Source organism: Strix uralensis, chromosome 17 (genome assembly GCF_047716275.1).
Source record: "Strix uralensis isolate ZFMK-TIS-50842 chromosome 17, bStrUra1, whole genome shotgun sequence".
Classification (NCBI taxonomy): Eukaryota; Metazoa; Chordata; class Aves; order Strigiformes; family Strigidae; genus Strix; species Strix uralensis.
This window is the reverse complement of record NC_133988.1, coordinates 5612944-5629981: the sequence shown is the minus strand read 5'-3', so window position 1 is coordinate 5629981 and position 17038 is coordinate 5612944. Positions and strand designations below refer to the sequence as shown.

General features: G+C 43.8%; 1 protein-coding gene across 1 annotated transcript; it reads left to right on the top strand.

The window, feature by feature from the left end:
• Positions 1–1060: 1060 nt before the first annotated feature.
• RAB35 (RAB35, member RAS oncogene family) lies at positions 1061–16634 on the top strand. The gene is made up of 6 exons (XM_074886890.1): positions 1061–1214; positions 5011–5061; positions 5829–5952; positions 13095–13219; positions 13309–13433; positions 13986–16634. Exons 1-6 carry the CDS (start codon positions 1163–1165, stop codon positions 14112–14114), a joined length of 606 nt encoding a protein of 201 aa, XP_074742991.1. The 5' UTR covers positions 1061–1162; the 3' UTR covers positions 14115–16634.
• Positions 16635–17038: the final 404 nt, after the last annotated feature.

Genomic DNA, 17038 nt, shown 5'->3' with positions numbered 1-17038 from the left:
GTTTGCTCTCAGGAGTTCAAGTACCTGTAAGAACAAATATTTTTGTAGAAAAATAATCAAAGAGAAAACCAACACTCTTCTTATGCCAGGTCTCCACCTAGAAGTGACGATCACCTAAGAAATGATCATAGTCTTGCAGTTTGCCTAGTCATTATTTGTGCAACTGATAGCAAAATTACTCAGGCTGTTTGTGTGTTAGGCAAGAGTGCTGTTTGAAACTGCGGATTTGGGCTGTGCATGGTGCAGGCACAGCTGTCGATGTGTGTGAGGTCAAGGCCCTTCCTGAGCCATATATAGACACATCTCTAGATTAAAACCCTCAGGAATCTAATTCCAGACCGGCCTGAATTGCCAGGCCAGCATGACACACCTGGGCATTTCATATCACTTTGCTGTGGGCTTCCTCACCTGCAGGTGAAGGCTCTGATGGGATCTGTTTCTGTGGCTGTGAGACTTGATGCTTTGGTGCACAAGCATCCTGAAGAAGCAAAACACATTCCAAGCCATTGTGGTCTGCTCCCGTGCCTTCCCAAGAGTGGAGCTGACAGTGCCTGAAAGCACTGGGGCTCCCACACACCTTTGGTGCTTTCCTGGTGCTGGCCTTCCCTTCTGCTGCATCCACAGGCCTCATGCGAGCACCTGTGGGAGCTGAGGGGAACACACCGCTGCCTGCCAGAGGTGACCCGGCAGCTCAGCACAGGGAGAGGATGGGAAAGCAGGCCCGGGCCGCAGCATGGAGGAGAGAGGCCAACAGCCCCCCCACGGCCCGTCCCTCACAGGTCTGTCATGGCCGCCAAGGCGCGCGAGGAATCGCCACCCCCCCCACGCCTTCTGCGCAGGCGCGGCCAACGTGCTCCGCAGGGGCGCCCGCGCGCATGCGCAGCAGCCGTGAAGGGGAGGGGGAGGGCGTCGCGCTTCCCGCGCAGGCGCGTGGCGCCGCACTCCGCGGCGCGTGCGCATGCGCGCGGGGAGGGGCGCCACGCATGCGCGTGGCCGACGGAGGCCGCCAGCTGCGCCGGCACGCGCCGCGCCTGCGCGGGGGGCACCGCTGTCAGTTCCGGCTGTTTGTTCGGGAAGTGGATCCGGCCCGGAGCCGCCGCCGCCGCCCCCTCCCCCCTCCCCGCTCGCTCCGCCGACCGCGGCCGCTCCCGCCGCCCCGGCCATGGCCAGGGACTATGATCACCTCTTCAAGCTGCTCATCATCGGCGACAGCGGTGAGGGCGGGCGGGCGGCGCGGCCCGGGGGCGGGGGTAGGCCTCTGGCGGGGTGGACGCCCCTCGCCTCCGCCCGGGCCGTGAGGGGCCTGAGGGCGGCGGCGGGGCCGGGGCGGGCAGCGCGGCGGAGGCGGGAGGGAGGCCCCCTCCCGGGGCACCCGCGGGGCCGTCGCGGCCGGTTCCCTGGCGGTGGGGCTTCGCCGCCGTTGTGCTGTCGGTGCCGCGGCGCTGGGCTCTGCCGGGCGGGTCGCCGGGGGACGCCGCTCTTTGAATGAGAAGGCGCCTTTGCTTGGGCTTCGTAAGTTTTTATCTGATGAACCTGCGGAACTGGCTACCACAGGATATTATGGTAAATAGCTTGGCTAGGTTTAGGAAAAGGAAGATTAGGCACGTATAAGTAAGGACAGCATCGGCGTTCGTGCTAGGATCAGCCTTTGCGAGCCGCATGTTCTGAGGGCGCCCACTAATCTCCTGCTGGGATGAGGAGGGAATTCCCTTCCCTGTGACAAGCAGTTTAAGGCATCGATGGGAAGGGCTGGCTGCTCCTCAGCCATGGGGACCATTGTTTCCAGTGTGGCAACTAATGCATTTTAATACTCTTTATTATCTTAATTATTTCTGAAGACTCTTTCTGTCCTTCAGCCTGAAGTCTCAGTTCTAGAGTTTGTCACTTTTTTTTAATAAATGCTTAAAGGGCTGGTAGCTTTGTGTACTTCTAGGTATAGTATATGATGCAAATACATAAAATGGTCATGGATGAGGGGTACTTACAGATTTTTGAAAATAGACTTGTAAATACTTCTGCAGCAGTTTTGGAAACTTCTGGAGGGCTAGCGTGTGAACTCAGCCTGTGTCTTGTGCTTTAGTCTAGGTACATAGGAATTGGGCCTGGGAAGATTCCTGCCTTCAGTCCAGTTCAGTGTTGGTAACACTCCAACAGCTTACAGTTTAATTTCCATAAACTGGAGAAGATGGCATCCACCCTCTTTTTTTAATAGAGGTGTGGCCCATAAGGCAGCAGGTCCTGGCATGCAGTGAGGCATGGCTCTTGGGTAGAAGTGTAATACTGCACGATCTTGGCAGTTGTCAACTCCAGAAGCTTTAGCTGTATGTAAAAATATTTTATTCTATACTAAACTGTGTCTGCAGGAAGAAATATAAAAGGAAGAGGGAGAAGGGGCAGCAGCTTCAAGACAGCTTAAAGCCCTAGGCACTTTTGGGAGCCTATGGATTATTAAAACCAAATGCTGCATTCTGAGTGGAGCAGTAACTCTGTTGCTTGCTGATGAGTTTCAAAACTGTTCAGGCAAGATAAACAGGATGGTGAAAACTCTGAGGAAGACTTCTCACTTTAAACAATTAAATGAAATTTCTTAGCTGAGTCTTCTTGAGCAAAGTCTCTATAGTGTATCCAGTGAGAGGAAAAAAGTGTGAGAGTTGTCAGGTTACCTGGGGTTCTCTGTTGTTGTAATTAAATCTCAGTATATAGTTTGAGTATCGATTTTTCTTTTTAATTTTTGCTAGCCCCAACGGGAAGGCTTTGTCCCTGCTTCCACAAAACAGTTTGCTTGCCTTGTTTATTGATGCTTATTCCATGCAATAAGAAGTGGACTGATACTGCGTAGGATGATTCTGTCTCATCTGCTTTCCCCTGTATGCAAATATGTCAAGAAGGTAGTAGGTTTGTGTGTTTTTAGAACAGGTCATCTTGAAAAGCTGCTGGCGATCTCAGGTGTGCCAAATATTTAAAAATAATACAGATGATCTGCGCTTTGCATGCGCTTCTGTAATTCACTCTACCATTCAGTAAGATACGGGTTTTAGAAACCGGTATGACGCAGAAATTTGCTTTTAATTTTGATTGCAAATAGGGCTTTTTTTTTTGTTTCCTTTTGTTTTTCTGTCTTCAACAAGCAAAGAAGCTCTGCTAGCCTTCTCTTTTCAGGTCTTCAAATAACTCTGTGTAGGAAGTGGAGGGTCATGAAGAGTGTGGTTTTTCTATGCGTGAACAGTGTGGGTCAGGGGCAGTGTTTGTTTAGTGATATCGTTGTCATCAGGAGCATGTAGAACTTCCTGAGTTCAGGAGGTTTCTCTTCTCCAGAAGCTGCCTGAGTGCTGAGAGCAGAGAGACAAGACTGTGTCTGTGCAGCGGTGGACAGTCTGACAAAGCAGTGGTCATGTGTGGCCCATGCAGCTCTGCAGCGTAGCCTGGCTGACGTTTTAAGAAGGTGGTGTGATCTGACAAATCTGTGGGTTCCAGCATCTACTTTTTTTTACTAAGCTGGAGGCCAAGGCTGCTTGATCAAGAAGCATAGTACTTGCTGAAACCTTTTTTTTTTTTTTTAAAAAAATTTCTTTTTCCTTAACTGACTGGTATTTTGCAGAGGTTTAACTTGCTAAATAACCAGTCCTCTGTTAAAGTTCAGGAACTGCTCTGCTACCTTTTTTGAGCTCAGAGGTATTCAGTGTATGCACACTGTAACTTTGTATTTTTTGTAGCATTCTTTTTAATTTTTTTTATTAATAAGATTTGTAATACTCAACTAGAAATGAGCATGGCTTCTTCAGATGTCTTGTGATTTGAACTCTTTACAAATGAGAACTGACTTATTGGTATTGTGCAGATTTTTGGTTAGTTTGGCTGTTTTTTTGCTGGTAGCTATCTTCAGATGCCAGCAGCTGAGAACTATTGGAGTTCTGTATAGTCTTTGCATAGGTCTTCTATTAAGAAGAACTTGCAAGTTATACATCATCAAAATAATTAGCTAAATAACTTCTACCTTAAAAGATTTAATAGATAATCACCCTGGTGAAGTTGAATTTCCTCTTCATGCCATAGCAGACTTCTTTTCGGGGGGGAAGGGACATTAACAGCAGAGATGTTGTGCAGAGATAACAAGTTTGAAGCATTCTGATACTCAGGTTCCCTTGGTTGGGTGTGCAGTGATGAGTTTCTTACGATTCTTGTCTGAAGCACTGTGAAAAATGCTTCCCTGCAGCAGGGTGTGATCAGGGTGCAAACAATCATTTAAGGAAAACCCGGATGAAGTGCTACTCAGAGTACTTAGAGAAATGTTTCACAGAACGTTTTGGCAAAAGGTACAACTTCAGAAAGGTATGTGTCCTTGCCTGCTAGATGGGCAACAAGCCTATTTTGGATGGCAATCCAGAACAATGGTTCCCAACTCCCCTGTTTGGTTTAGGCTTCTGTTAAACTATGGTCATGATAACATAAGCTTTATAGTACCAAACTCTAGCCTGATTGTCAAAGTAGTCCAAACTCCACTGCTATTCAGCACGGCATAATGAATGGGAGGTAGGCAGTGGTGGTAAGCACGATGTGCAAGTGGAATTCAATAGAGTAGTTTAGAGCAGTGTTCTGAGTACTTGTTAATTAGCAGGACGTACTCATTTTTGGATCTTCCATTAACAAATGTAAGCCTACTGATCATAAACTTGCTTTTAGTTATTACTCTTCTATGACCTCTTAGAACTGACCACAGTTCAGAAGCTGCTGTTCGAGAGTTTGCTGAGGGCTGGAGGAAGCAGGGGGGGGACCAAAAAACCCCTGTACTGTTACAAGAAGCATACCAAGTCTTGGAATGACTGCAGTGTGCTTGATCAAATCTTCAAGGAGAGTACTGAGATGAATAGTCAAGGTGGATGCTACTAAGTTATCTGCTGGGAAAATATCCTAGTTAAAGTTAAAAATGCAATGGATGGGTAAAATACTGTTATGTTACCTGACACCCAAGATGACTGTATTCAAAGATCTTGCTGTCTTTGTTTGTCATAGGTGTGGGCAAGAGCAGTTTGCTGTTGCGTTTTGCAGATAATACGTTCTCAGGTGAGTGTTTTGTTTGCTTCAATAAGTGAAATGGTCAAGGTCTGCTCCAGTGCTGCTGGTTGGCAAGGAGTTGTTCTGCATTTACCCACTGATAGCTGTACGAGGAATACGTTACGTTTCTAACTTTGCTTCTCTTGGTATAAGCCTATACAAGCAATCCTCTCTGATCTTCACTTGCGACTGGAAGTACCACAGTATTTAAATACTGACATGGTTCCAGAAATAGCTTAGGTTTTTTAGCTTATGCTGTACTCTGTGCAGACTTCCCATTGGCCATTTGGGATTTAGATTGAATATTGTGGCTAAACCACTTACATTTGTGACATAACTAATTTATTAGGAGGTAACTCTTAGAACAGACTGTATTCAAAGTAAGTGATTGCATGAGCGTTTAAAGCAAAGCTTTGAGAATTTTCACAAGTGAAATACACGCATAGTTACTGTCCATTTCTTGAGATATGTGGGTGCTTACTCTTGACCACCAATGCAGTAGAAGAATAATTTTATTTTGTAACACTGAGTTTTGAATTTTAAGAGTGGCATGGAAGAAGTGGCTTTATGGCTAGAAAAACGCTATTAGCTGCAGATAAAAATATGCAGATCAGCATGACCTGATAGGGCATTTTAAATGATAAGCAGATAGCGGGAACCTTCTTCTCCTTTCAACAAGGTCTGAGAGCTACTGCCAAATAGTGTTCAGAAGTGTGCTTTGGGACATCCAAAATAAACAAGACTTAGGTTCTCACTTACCCACGCTTTCCCTTCAGGCAGCTACATTACCACAATTGGAGTGGATTTTAAAATCCGGACAGTTGAGATCAATGGAGAGAAGGTGAAGCTACAGATCTGGGACACAGCTGGACAAGAGCGCTTCCGGACTATTACATCAACGTGAGTATAACTGGGCTTTGTGATATGTAGCTTTCTGTATGGATCTTGTAGTTAAGAGTTATGGTTTAGATACTTTAATGTTGGAGTTGATTCGCTAATGATAGCTTTGCAGGCTGTACAGTGGGACTTCTCTCAGCTGTTTTAGAACTGATAGCGATGGTGATATTGTGGCTGGATTTGAAACTGCGATATCAGATTTCCTCACTCTCCTGTGCATTTCCGAGATGGCTTTGTCTTATTCCTCTGCTGCTAGTTTCCAAATGGTAGAACTGGAGTTATTTCGCTGTTCTGCATATAATAGAAAACTTGTCTCTGAAGCCTGTCCAAGACGATCATCCTCTGATTGAATGTATTGTGGAAGTACAGAGTGCATATAACTAATGAATAGCTTTGAGATCGAAGAATAGGATTTCCAATATTTAGTTTTCTTTTAGGACAAATGCATTTTAGCAGCTCTCTTTGTGTGGGGTTCTGTTGAAGCAGACGCCCACATGAAGTTAACCTTTTCCTTGGTTCGAGTTCAGTTTCATGCTCATTGTCCCTTTGAACAGCGTGTGCACAGCTTTTCCTGTTCCTGAAGAAACCACACCCAGAGCTGCAGTGGTGGCAACTAAGAATAAAATATGTTTGTAAACTGATTGCAGTAAAGGTGGAACTGCTTACCATGGCACTAGGGGAAGAGGAAAAAATACCCTTGGAAATGGATTTTTGTTTCCTTTGGGTATTAACAAAAAATAATGATTCTTGAAAGACCTAGGTGTTTCACTTGGTCTTTCATGACTGACTTCTCTTTTGGCTCCTGTTTGAGAGGAGGATCATTCTCAGCTGATGTATTGGTTAACTTACTCAGACATAAAAATAATGAGATTGGTTGCATCTGTGTTACACCTAAACAGCTAGAAATGGCAAGATTGAACCTGATGTGTGCGCCGCCCCTTTCCTCTGCGCTCCTATACGGATATTACTGGATTACTTCCATTGTTTCTTAAGTGTTTAGCTTGAAAAAACTTGGTTGCCTCTTGTAGGGTTCCTGTGTGTGACCTCACTTCTTGTTTCAGTGCTGCAGGCAGCTTTGGGCAGGAAGTGGTGAGGGGGAGGCAGCAATGCAGTGCTGCGGCTCCCATCAGCTGTGCGCACAGGCTAGTCACAGAGTGCCCCAATTAGTGCTGAGTCAGCAAATGGCCTTCCTGTTTTCAGATTCCCTGACACGACTCGGGGCTGCGTTAATGACAGTTGGTTCGTGGGGCTGATGCCAGCTAGTTCAAAAAGCCATGGTATCCGGCACTGAACGGGGAATACCAGGAAAGGAAGCTTCCTTTTGTGAACAGGAATAGCTGCAGATTGGACTTTGTGTAGTGTTTTATGTAAATTTTTTTCTTTGATTAACATTTAAAATGGAGGAGCTGCAATGGTTCGAAGGCATATGTGCCGTAGAATCACAGAGTGGTTTGGGTTGGAAGGGACCTTAAAGACCATCTAGTTCCAACCCCCTGCCACAGGCAGTGACACCTTCCACTAGCCCAGGTTGCCCAAAGCCCCGTCCAACCTGGCCTTGAACCCTTCCAGGGAGGGGGCAGCCACAGCTTCTCTGGGCAACCTGTGCCAGTGTCTCACCACCCTCATAGTGAAGAATTTTTTCCATATATCTAATCTAAATCTACTCTCTTTCAGTTTAAAGCCATTACCCGTGGTCCTGTCACTACATGCCCTTGTAAAATGTCCCTCTCCAGCTTTCTTGTAGGCCCTCTTTAGGTACTGGAAGGCTGCTATAAGGTCTCCATGACCTGTTTGAACTCTGCTACTTCTTTCTTTTGCATAGCTTTTTACCAAAGTGAGGTATATTTTACTCATGGGGAAGTGAGGGCCCCACTTTTCCTGCCTTGTCTCTGGTAAAGTAGTTACAGAATCTTCCATGGTCAGGGAAGAAAGATACTAATTTTGTGCAACTTGAAGCAAAGAAGTTCCTGTCTCCAAGTGCATTTGAAGTGTTGAGGAAAGCACTTTGGGAATGCTGGTTACATTGTCACAAGGACTCCTCTTGCTGCTAGGTCCGCTAGCTCAGACTGTCTAGTGTTCACTGATACCTTTCAAGAGGCACTGTGGACCTAAACATATCACCTGTAAAAACGGGAGATAACAAGATTCGGATTTTAGAAATGGTTCTATATTTTTTTAATTGGCAAAGTAATACTGTAACTGATTTGCTTATCCCAAACTGAGTGACAAATTGAGTTACCATGCTACTACTTACAAAAGGGCTTGGCTACCAAGTCATGGGTGGAGTGCAAGTGCACTGTCAACACTGTAGTAGTCTTTGTTTAGTCTTTGAATAGATTGAGGTTAAGAATATAAAAAGGTGTTCCTTCAGTATTACTGTAGTCTAGGAAGTCCCTTTACAGTTAAAGGTAGAGTTCAGATTGACGTTGAGCCAAGCCTGGCAAGGAAGTCTGAAATTGGAGCCCATCTGTTAATAATAGTAATAGGTTGGAATTACTGCTGTGTAGACCTAAAATTGCAAAATGGTAGAGGTGGTAGGAAGTTAGTCGTAGAAAACTGGGAAACATTGAAAGGTTATATACTATTTTGATTTTACTTGACTACAGCTACACAAGAACAGAATAAAACTGTTAAGGAACAGAAGTCAAGTTGGTCTGGAGTATTTTACAGCAAAGCAGGAGAAATAAACTAGATCAGAATTTCAGACTGGGAAGTATAAAAGACAGCAGCTGTTTTTGCTGTCTATTAAATGTGGAAATACTGGGATAGCTGGTGCCTAGTGGGAGGAGAGGCTAAGTTGTGTGAATTTGGTTGGCATTGAACATCATCAACTCTAAATTGGATTTAAATTCACCAGAGATTTAGCATGCCTGGACTCAGCTGTATTAGCAGGAATACTTAAGATGCATGAACAACCAGTTCCTGTACTTGATTTGCTCTTATAGATAGGACTACTTTGTCCTAATTCAGGACTCTGGTTTTAGGATTTAAGCCTTAAATAATAGTTGTCAGATGCTAGCTCAGGATGAATAGTGTTAGCAGAGAGATTTTCTGCTGTGTGTTTGTGTGGAGTGGCATGTTCAAGAGAGGGATAAGTTTTTTGAGGTTACGGAATTGCTGTGTCTTGTAAACCAGATATTCATGATCAAAAGACTAGTCAACTGACCTGTGACAATAAATGTGCTTCCAGGAACCTGAAAAAAAGATGAGTATGAAAACAGATTATTAGAAGTCTCTAGAATTGGTTAGAATTCTAGAGGACTGAAAACCAAGGAAACGTGTATACTACAAACTAGTGGAATATTAACAAAGATGTTGGATTTAACCAATGACCTATCTTTAAAGTTGGCCAGTTACATCTATTTTTTTTCTGGAGAAATGAACATATGTGCCCCACTGAACTGATGCAGTCAGTAATACTTTGTCTCTTCTAAATCTGATGTAGCTACCGTCATGCTTCATGAAACTAGTTGTTTGCTAATCTTGGGAAGCATTTACTAGAGGAAATCTGAGAACTTTCTTACTGGTTTCTTGTAGTAGGCAGTACCACAATGAATGGCAAAATGTTCCCTTCTGCTTAGAAAGGTTATCTTCCGAGATGTGAGGGGAGAATGCAAATGGCTGAAGGAAATGATGAGTTTGGTAAACCAGTTCTGAAGTTTATCTGTATCAAATTTGCAGCATTAGTAGGTGATCTTTCAAAGGCAGTAAGCTTATGTCTTTAATCTTTTTAAATATAATTCTGTAGGTAGAACAAGCAACTTAATTGGTACTGTGTTTATTTCAATTTAGGTGTTATCATTCTTAAGCCTTTTCCACACCAAAGCTAAATGTAAAGCCTTTAGATCTAGGTAACTTTTCCAACCATATGGAAGGTAGTTGGCTACTACCAAGCATCCAAGGGCATATACAGGTCAGCTTTGGTTGTCTACCTCAACAGGATACTTTCATGGACACTCTGAACATGAATAACTGCTCTATAACTTTTTTTCCCCTGTATTTCATTCATGTATTAATCACTAGGAGTAGTAGCAGGTACTGGCTTTTTAGGTTTAGCGCACCTCCCATGTAGAGGACAGCTAGCAGCAGTCATTTAGCCCTTGAATGGGAGGCTGAGATTGAGAACTTCATTTCTCTTCTGCTGTCATTTCTATGGTCTCCATCTTCCCTAAAATGTGGATGGGAAGAAGATAAGGCATTCCTTCCCTAGTGTCAAAGCCTCAGCTACCTCTTGGTTGCCAAAAGCACAAAATTTACACCTACTCCTCCCTGAATGCCAAAAGCCCCATCTGTTCTCTACTCGCCAAAGCCTACAACTTGTTATAAAAGCAATTCTGCAGTGCATCATTCTGAAGTTTGAAGTATGGGGTAGGATAAATTAGATTTTGTTTTCTAGTACTGTCCTGCACTTGGGGTTGCTGTACTTGTTAAGCCTAAAATGTTATCTAGGACACAAGGCTGTATCTAACAAATGGTAGAAAATAGCGTGACTAGCTTTTTGAGAAAAATGTGTATTATGGGGCTTAAGAGTTAGAGAATAAAAGGTGGTCATGGTCTTGTCTCTCAAGCTGCTAAAAGGTAATGTCAGCCAGTGGAGAAAATGACATTTTAGTGTAGATGAGGGGTTGGCAACCTTTCTAGAATGATGTGCCAGACAATTTTCCCTTCTAAAAATAGAAGCAGTGTATGCTGGTAGGAGCTCAGCAGGAGTCAAGGTTTGCTGTCTTGCACAAAGGAAAATATTTTTGAGGTGGTTGGCAATATTAGCGCTTTGTGGCAGGAGCTCCCAGCTCCTGCAGAGTTTTCAATGCCGTAGTGGTCTGTGGTGCATGGTCCAGCCCACAGTCCTCATCCCTAAGAGCAAACGACAACTGTGCTGACGACATGTCAGGAGTGGGATCTGTATGTGCAGGGTGCGTGTTATTCTACTCCCCTCCATCATATGCTTTGCTTAGAAGAAAACCTAGGTGCGTGGGCAAGGTAGGAGCAGCAGGGTGCTCCGTTGGGTCCTCTGGTTTGGATGACTGGGATACCAGGCATGGTTTTATGGTGTGCACAGCAGAATGAAGCAGCTCTGCGTAGGTGTAGCTGAACCACTGCGTTTCTCTAAAGGCTGTGTTGTCTTTGCACATGTAATGCTCAGTGTTAGGGAGGAAATGGTAGGTTGGCCTGAGGGTTGCTGAATTAAAAGACTATTAGGTGATATGGGAGAATTTGAAGATGATTACTTTATTGTTCAGATGTAGAGAAATCTAGTGTGTTGGTAGGATTGGAGATCTTTCCCTTTCTAATGCTATCACACAAAGCAATATCCATCAAACCCAGTGTGCAGTGCATGTTAGTGTCAGGAGAGGATGGTTTATTTTTGCAACGTGTGGATTCAGGCTGTGGAATACTTTTTGCTCTAAAGGATCTAAGTTACGAAATGAAGTTGAGCTTGTAATGAAGTAAAGCACAAATGCAGTGCTGTAGCAAGTTTTGAAACTGTTAAAGGAACTAATTGCAAATGGACTAGAGTATTTGAAAGTGCAAGATCTCTTACAGACTGGGAATAAGTAATTCTTACTGGTGTTAATTCTTGCCAAGGAAAGTGAATGTACAGTATAAATTACTGGTAGAATATGGCATGGAAGAAGTATTTGACTGTCTTCTGAAAATGCCCAGATGGGCAGTAGGAGCGGGCTCCCCTACTTCCATAGAGTATGTGTCATGTCACAGATGACTATCACTACAAAGCGATCATGAGAGGAAGGGGGTGGGGGAGATGTGTGCGCTCCATATGTGATACAGGCCTGTCTGTGGAACTCTGTCTTGATGGCTTGTAAAGGCAGGTGGCTTCTGTGGCTTCTGTTACAGAAGGGTTGAGGCTAAAGGTGGGGAAAAGAGTGACTTGCTCAAGTGCATCAGTAGCAGAAGTGAGCTGAAGCTTTGAGATCTTCTGAAAGTGCATTTGGATTAGATTAAAAGGCTTTGAAGGTCAGGGATGTGTTTGCTTGAGTTGGAATAACTCCTTCAAAGAGGACCAGAGCGGTCACAGTGGACATCTAAAGTGCAGTGGAAGGGAGAGTGCTGCAAGAGGTACTTACAGTAAGAGATCAAGGTCTAGAAATGCTGTCGCAGTTTAAGGGAAAAATCCTCAATTTTGGTATGCTGGGTTCTTGAATTTGTTTTATTAAAAATCTTAATATCGATCATGAGAAAGAAGAGGAAATAAAAGGGAAAGAATAAGGCTACATCAAAGCTAGATGCTGGTGAAGACCTCACCGTCCACTGTTTCAATTACTTTTTTTTGGTCAAAGCTGACTAATTTGCAGTAGGGAAAATACCCTGTAGCCCCGTGAATGTGGCTGAAAACTGAGAAGGTGGAGCTTCCTTTTTTTTATATAGCATTCTCATGGTGCGCGTACTGTCCGCCTTTAGTAGGTTCATGCAGGTGATAATGTTGGAACTTGAATTCTGGCAATTTTCTCGCATATCAGAATTGCTTGTCATCTTTTAAAGGTGCTGGTTGCCCAAGACTAATGGGAATAAACTGAAATGAAGCTTATTTTTAATGGCTAAAGGTAGCAGAGCGCATTGAATGCACATATGGAGTCGATCTGTTGAGTAGGAAGGTGTGATCAGAACACAGTCGCTCAACAAGACAGAAATTTTTATGAGCACAAGAGAACTGTGAGGGTTGAGTATATTTGGAGATCTGCTGAAATTTTAGTCTGTAAGTGATCTTTCACAGATAAAAAAATTACTGCAAAAACTTGATGTGGCTTGTACAATGCAAAAGTTTGCATCACAGCCAGTTCTGAGGACGTATTGGGGGCACCGCTACCTTTTGCTCACCTAGCTGGAAGACAGTATTCATCTTTGAAGGTCTTGTCAACCTGAACAAGGAAGTAAACAGCAGTCTTTGGACTTTGAAACCTACTTGTATAGACTAAATGAGCAGGGAACTCTGTAGGTTTAGAGGAATAGCATGTGATCTAGCTGTTGAAAGAGCTAAATGACTCCCAGTGGAAAGAAAATGGGGGCACTTGATTGCTGTAAGTTGGGGATTTGTTATGAATCTTGTAGAAGCGAAGTGAAAGAGAAAGAGCCAAGAAGGTGATACACAGCCTGAGTTAACATTTATTGTATTTTCCTCTCCATAGGTATTACAGAGGAACACATGGGGTCATTGTTGTCTACGATGTAACGAGTGCAGAATCTTTTGTGAATGTAAAACGGTGGTTGCATGAAATTAATCAAAACTGTGATGATGTCTGCCGGATACTAGGTAGGTTTCTAATCAGAGAGTCACAACGTCTTATTTAGTGGGCTGACCTGCTGAAGTACCAAACTGACTTTTTTCTTTCCTTTTTTTAGTGGGAAATAAGAATGATGACCCAGAGCGAAAAGTGGTAGAAACAGAAGATGCCTATAAATTTGCTGGACAGATGGAGATCCAATTGTTTGAGACCAGCGCCAAAGAAAATATTAATGTGGAAGAGGTAATATAATATGCAGAAGGATATAGATAAAATTGTTTTGGGGATAATGGTTTGGGAAAAAATATCAATTACGTTCTTCCCATTGAGGAAGAAAGATAAAATGGTTTATACAAATTGCAAGTGAGTAGGTAAAATGTCAAAAAAAGACATCCAACTGTGTTTGGAGGAGTTGGGGAAGTGAAATGAAGGATCCCACGTTACATTTTCACTAGCTTTACAGTGCTAACATACTAGGCATGGCCTCAGGAAAGACTTGCTATTAGGGAGAATGGGCAGTCCTACCTCCCAGAAGTAATCTTCACTCCTGGCCTCAGTTGCCAAACTGACCTGTTTCTGTTTACTGGTTTGGGAAAGGGGATAGAGGTGTTATTGATTTAACTTGGGAGTGGGTCGGGAAGGTACTGGATTTCTACTTGGCCCGTAGTGGGCAGGGGAAGATCTCTGAACGATTATTGAAATATCTGGAGAAGTGGAGTTATTTCAAAAGAACAGCATCCCACAAAAGCTAGCTTGAGTTCCTGGGTGGTCTGAACTTGCTTGTTTCTCTTGCAGATGTTTAATTGCATTACAGAGCTAGTCCTGCGAGCAAAGAAAGAAAACTTAGCAAAGCAGCAACAGCAGCAACAGAATGATGTGGTGAAGCTAACGAAGAACAGTAAAAGGAAGAAGCGGTGCTGCTAATGCCCTTTCCCTGCTGCAGAGACTCTGCTCTCAGACAGATCAGCCCCTCCAGCTAGACTCGGGCAATTCCACTGGGGCAGGCTTTGGGAGGACTTTCTCAGTTTTGTGCCGTTATTTAAAGATTATTTTTTCTCCATGTTTTCTATCAAGAGGCGCTGGCACCTTACCACTTCAGTGCCAAGAAGGTATCGGATGGAATCTTGCCCCCCTCTCCTCCCCTGCTCATTCCAGTGCGCCTTGTAGACAAGAAGGACGTTGCCTACCAAGTGGACTAATTAACCCAACAGTTTGTATATAATGTATATTGCTTTAACCAGCCTCGCCTCCCTGTTGTCGCTTTGGCTTATGCCTTCTTAATGTCAACCAATCATGGACTGCAGAGTTCATCTTTTTAAAGAAATAGTACAAAGTTCTTAATTCAAGTTGGCCCCAGGGTGGCAGCAACTGCTTCCTGGGGTCTCTGGCTTCCTTTCTGTTGGGCTCCAGGCTGGCAACTGGTGCCCCTGGGGCCTATGGCTTCACCTGGAGTTCCAGGCTTTTACTGGGGCTCAGGCTTTGTTTTTCTAGGTACCAGGATTGCAGGTGTTGCTGCTGGAGCTGGGGGTTTCACTTCACCAGCCCCTGGGCTGGCAGCTGGTGCTGCTGCTGGGGCCTTGAATTTCAGTTTGCCATGATCCAGATTTGTGGCTGGGTCCTGGGGTTTCACCGTGTGCTGCAGCCCAGCTGTACCTGTGCTCTCCTTTAGTTTGAATCAAGATACTGAAAAACAAACTGACCTGCAGAAGTGGGATTTATTTGGATAAAACTTTGCTTTTTTTTTAAAAAAAAAAGTTTAACTCCTTTGACCTCTGCTTCTGGTTTTGCCAGGGTCCTAAGTGAGGGTCCATTTCTTTTGAGAACAACAAAAACCATGTGATTCTGCCAAAAAACCCAAACTTCTCCTTGTTGCCCTGTCCACAAATAGGCGATCTGAACTTGAATGTGAATTTTGGTGGCAAAGCTTTTGTTTTTGAGAGAGAAAAGGCATGAAAATAAATCCAGCGGTTCTGGATTGATGTCTGAATATGAAAGCTGCTGCAGGATCATTCCCAGGATTCTTCTGTTAGAAAGCAGGACTGCTGTTTAATGTAAAGAAATGGAAAGCTTGCTTGCTTGGGTTATGTGGTGGTGGAGGATCACCCTTGGAAACAAACTGGTCTCACTATGCTCAGCAACGTTTTCCTGGCCCGTGTTGGCCTTTCTGGGAAAACAAGAGCTCAGTTCATCAGCCTGAGTAGATGTAGTTAAAGGTGGAGAGTGTATGTGTGTGTAACTAAAATATCAAATGTCTGGGCTGAAAGTACATGCTCAGCACCTGAATAATTGCCTAAATAATAATAAAAAAATAAATTTTTCTTAAAATGACTAAAAGGCGTGGAAGGTATGACTTCCTTTAAGACCTTGAAGGTGGATGTACTCAGTTTGTCAGTGAGTGGCCCTATGGAATCACTGGCCTTAGATTGGTAGGATATGATTCACTGATGTCCATGAGCTTTGAATCAGCCCACTTCTCTCCCTTCCTCCCCCTACCCCAGGAGAGGCCAAATTTTAGTCACTTATTTTGCCTGCATTTTTTTAGATTTTATGGGTTGCGGTAAGAGCCCTAATCATACAATCACATCACAATCAATCACTTTAAAGACTTTTTAAAAAATGCAAACAATGAATGTGTAACACTTTTTTTTTTTTAATCAGTTCAGGTGCTGGGAGTATGTATCCAGCTGCCTTCACCCATCTCTTTTCTTCACATATCTTTCATTGGTAACCCAAGAATAAGAATGAGCTGGGATGATATTGCTAGTGTGAGCTCTGATAATTGTAAGACTTGGGCGGCTGTGGAAAGTGGCGGCTTAAGTGACACCAGTCCATCCTGTCTGCTTTCTGGTGTCGGATGTGGTGTGTGCCCAAGGAAGGAGCTGGGCCAGTCCTCAAAGCCTTCCTGTTGAAATGAAGCTGTCCGGTGATGGTTACCACTTTCAGATTAAAGGGTCCAGCTGTGTTACTTCGGGACTCTTGTGGTAGCATGTGTGCAGATCTAGGAGGGAGTAACTTCATACAGGCAGAATTAAAGAAAATGTCTGAATTTACTGGAAATGATGCAATAAAATGAGGAAATGGTGCACCCAAGCCTGGAGTGTTCTCTTAAATGGAAAAATTGGTCCTCTTTGAGTCCAGGTCTTTGACCACGGTTTGAACTCTGCCAATCCGGGTGTCTAACTTCCTGGCTTAAAGTGGGATTTTTCTTTTTGTTTTTTCCTAGAGCTGGCTGTAGAGGAGCAGTTACCTCTCTGCTCTTGCCACTGACTATTCAATTGGAAGGGGTGGGGACTGTCTCTTTAGTGGTGCTGATGTGAAGTTTCCTAAATGTTGAGCAATGGAATGTCTAACTGGTTTGCTAGGATTATTTCTGTAATGAAAGTTTCTAATTATGCTTTTTAAATAATTTTAAAAAACTAAAAATAAAGGTTACAAGCTGCCAAATCTTTTTCAAGGCTCTGTTTCCTCTGCTGTCCAGCATCTGGAGGTGGAGGGTGGCAAGCCAGGGGTGAGCTCTTCTGCTGTTTGTAGAGGGTTTTTTTTTTTCCTGGGAGGGGGTATTGGCAAAACCACAATTAATGCTTTCAAATGTTTAGTTGCTATTCTAGTTTTAAACGTGAATGAAAGAGTAAGCTGGAACTGGTAACCTTATTTCTGTGTGAAAGTGAGATGCTTGTGATTTTGCTATAATCTTTTGTCTTTCTATTCAACAAGAAGTGTTGAGCGAGTTTTGAAAGCTTCTCAAAGGCACCAGGGGTCAGACCCTGAGTCGATTAAAAAGTGTCTGGAGTCTCTCCTTGCTTTCCCAGGAAATGAATGTACATGTTTCTGTATAGGAACTTCGTGGC

What these genes read in the sequence shown, in the direction of transcription:
- RAB35 (XM_074886890.1), top strand. Translation starts at nt 1,163, where the DNA reads ATGGCCAGGGACTATGATCACCTCTTCAAGCTGCTCATCATCGGCGAC. An exon ending in GCTCATCATCGGCGACAGCG is followed by an intron (nt 1,215 to 5,010) that starts GTGAGGGCGGGC and finishes TGTTTGTCATAG; the next exon opens with GTGTGGGCAAGAGCAGTTTG. An exon ending in TTCCGGACTATTACATCAAC is followed by an intron (nt 5,953 to 13,094) that starts GTGAGTATAACT and finishes TCCTCTCCATAG; the next exon opens with GTATTACAGAGGAACACATG.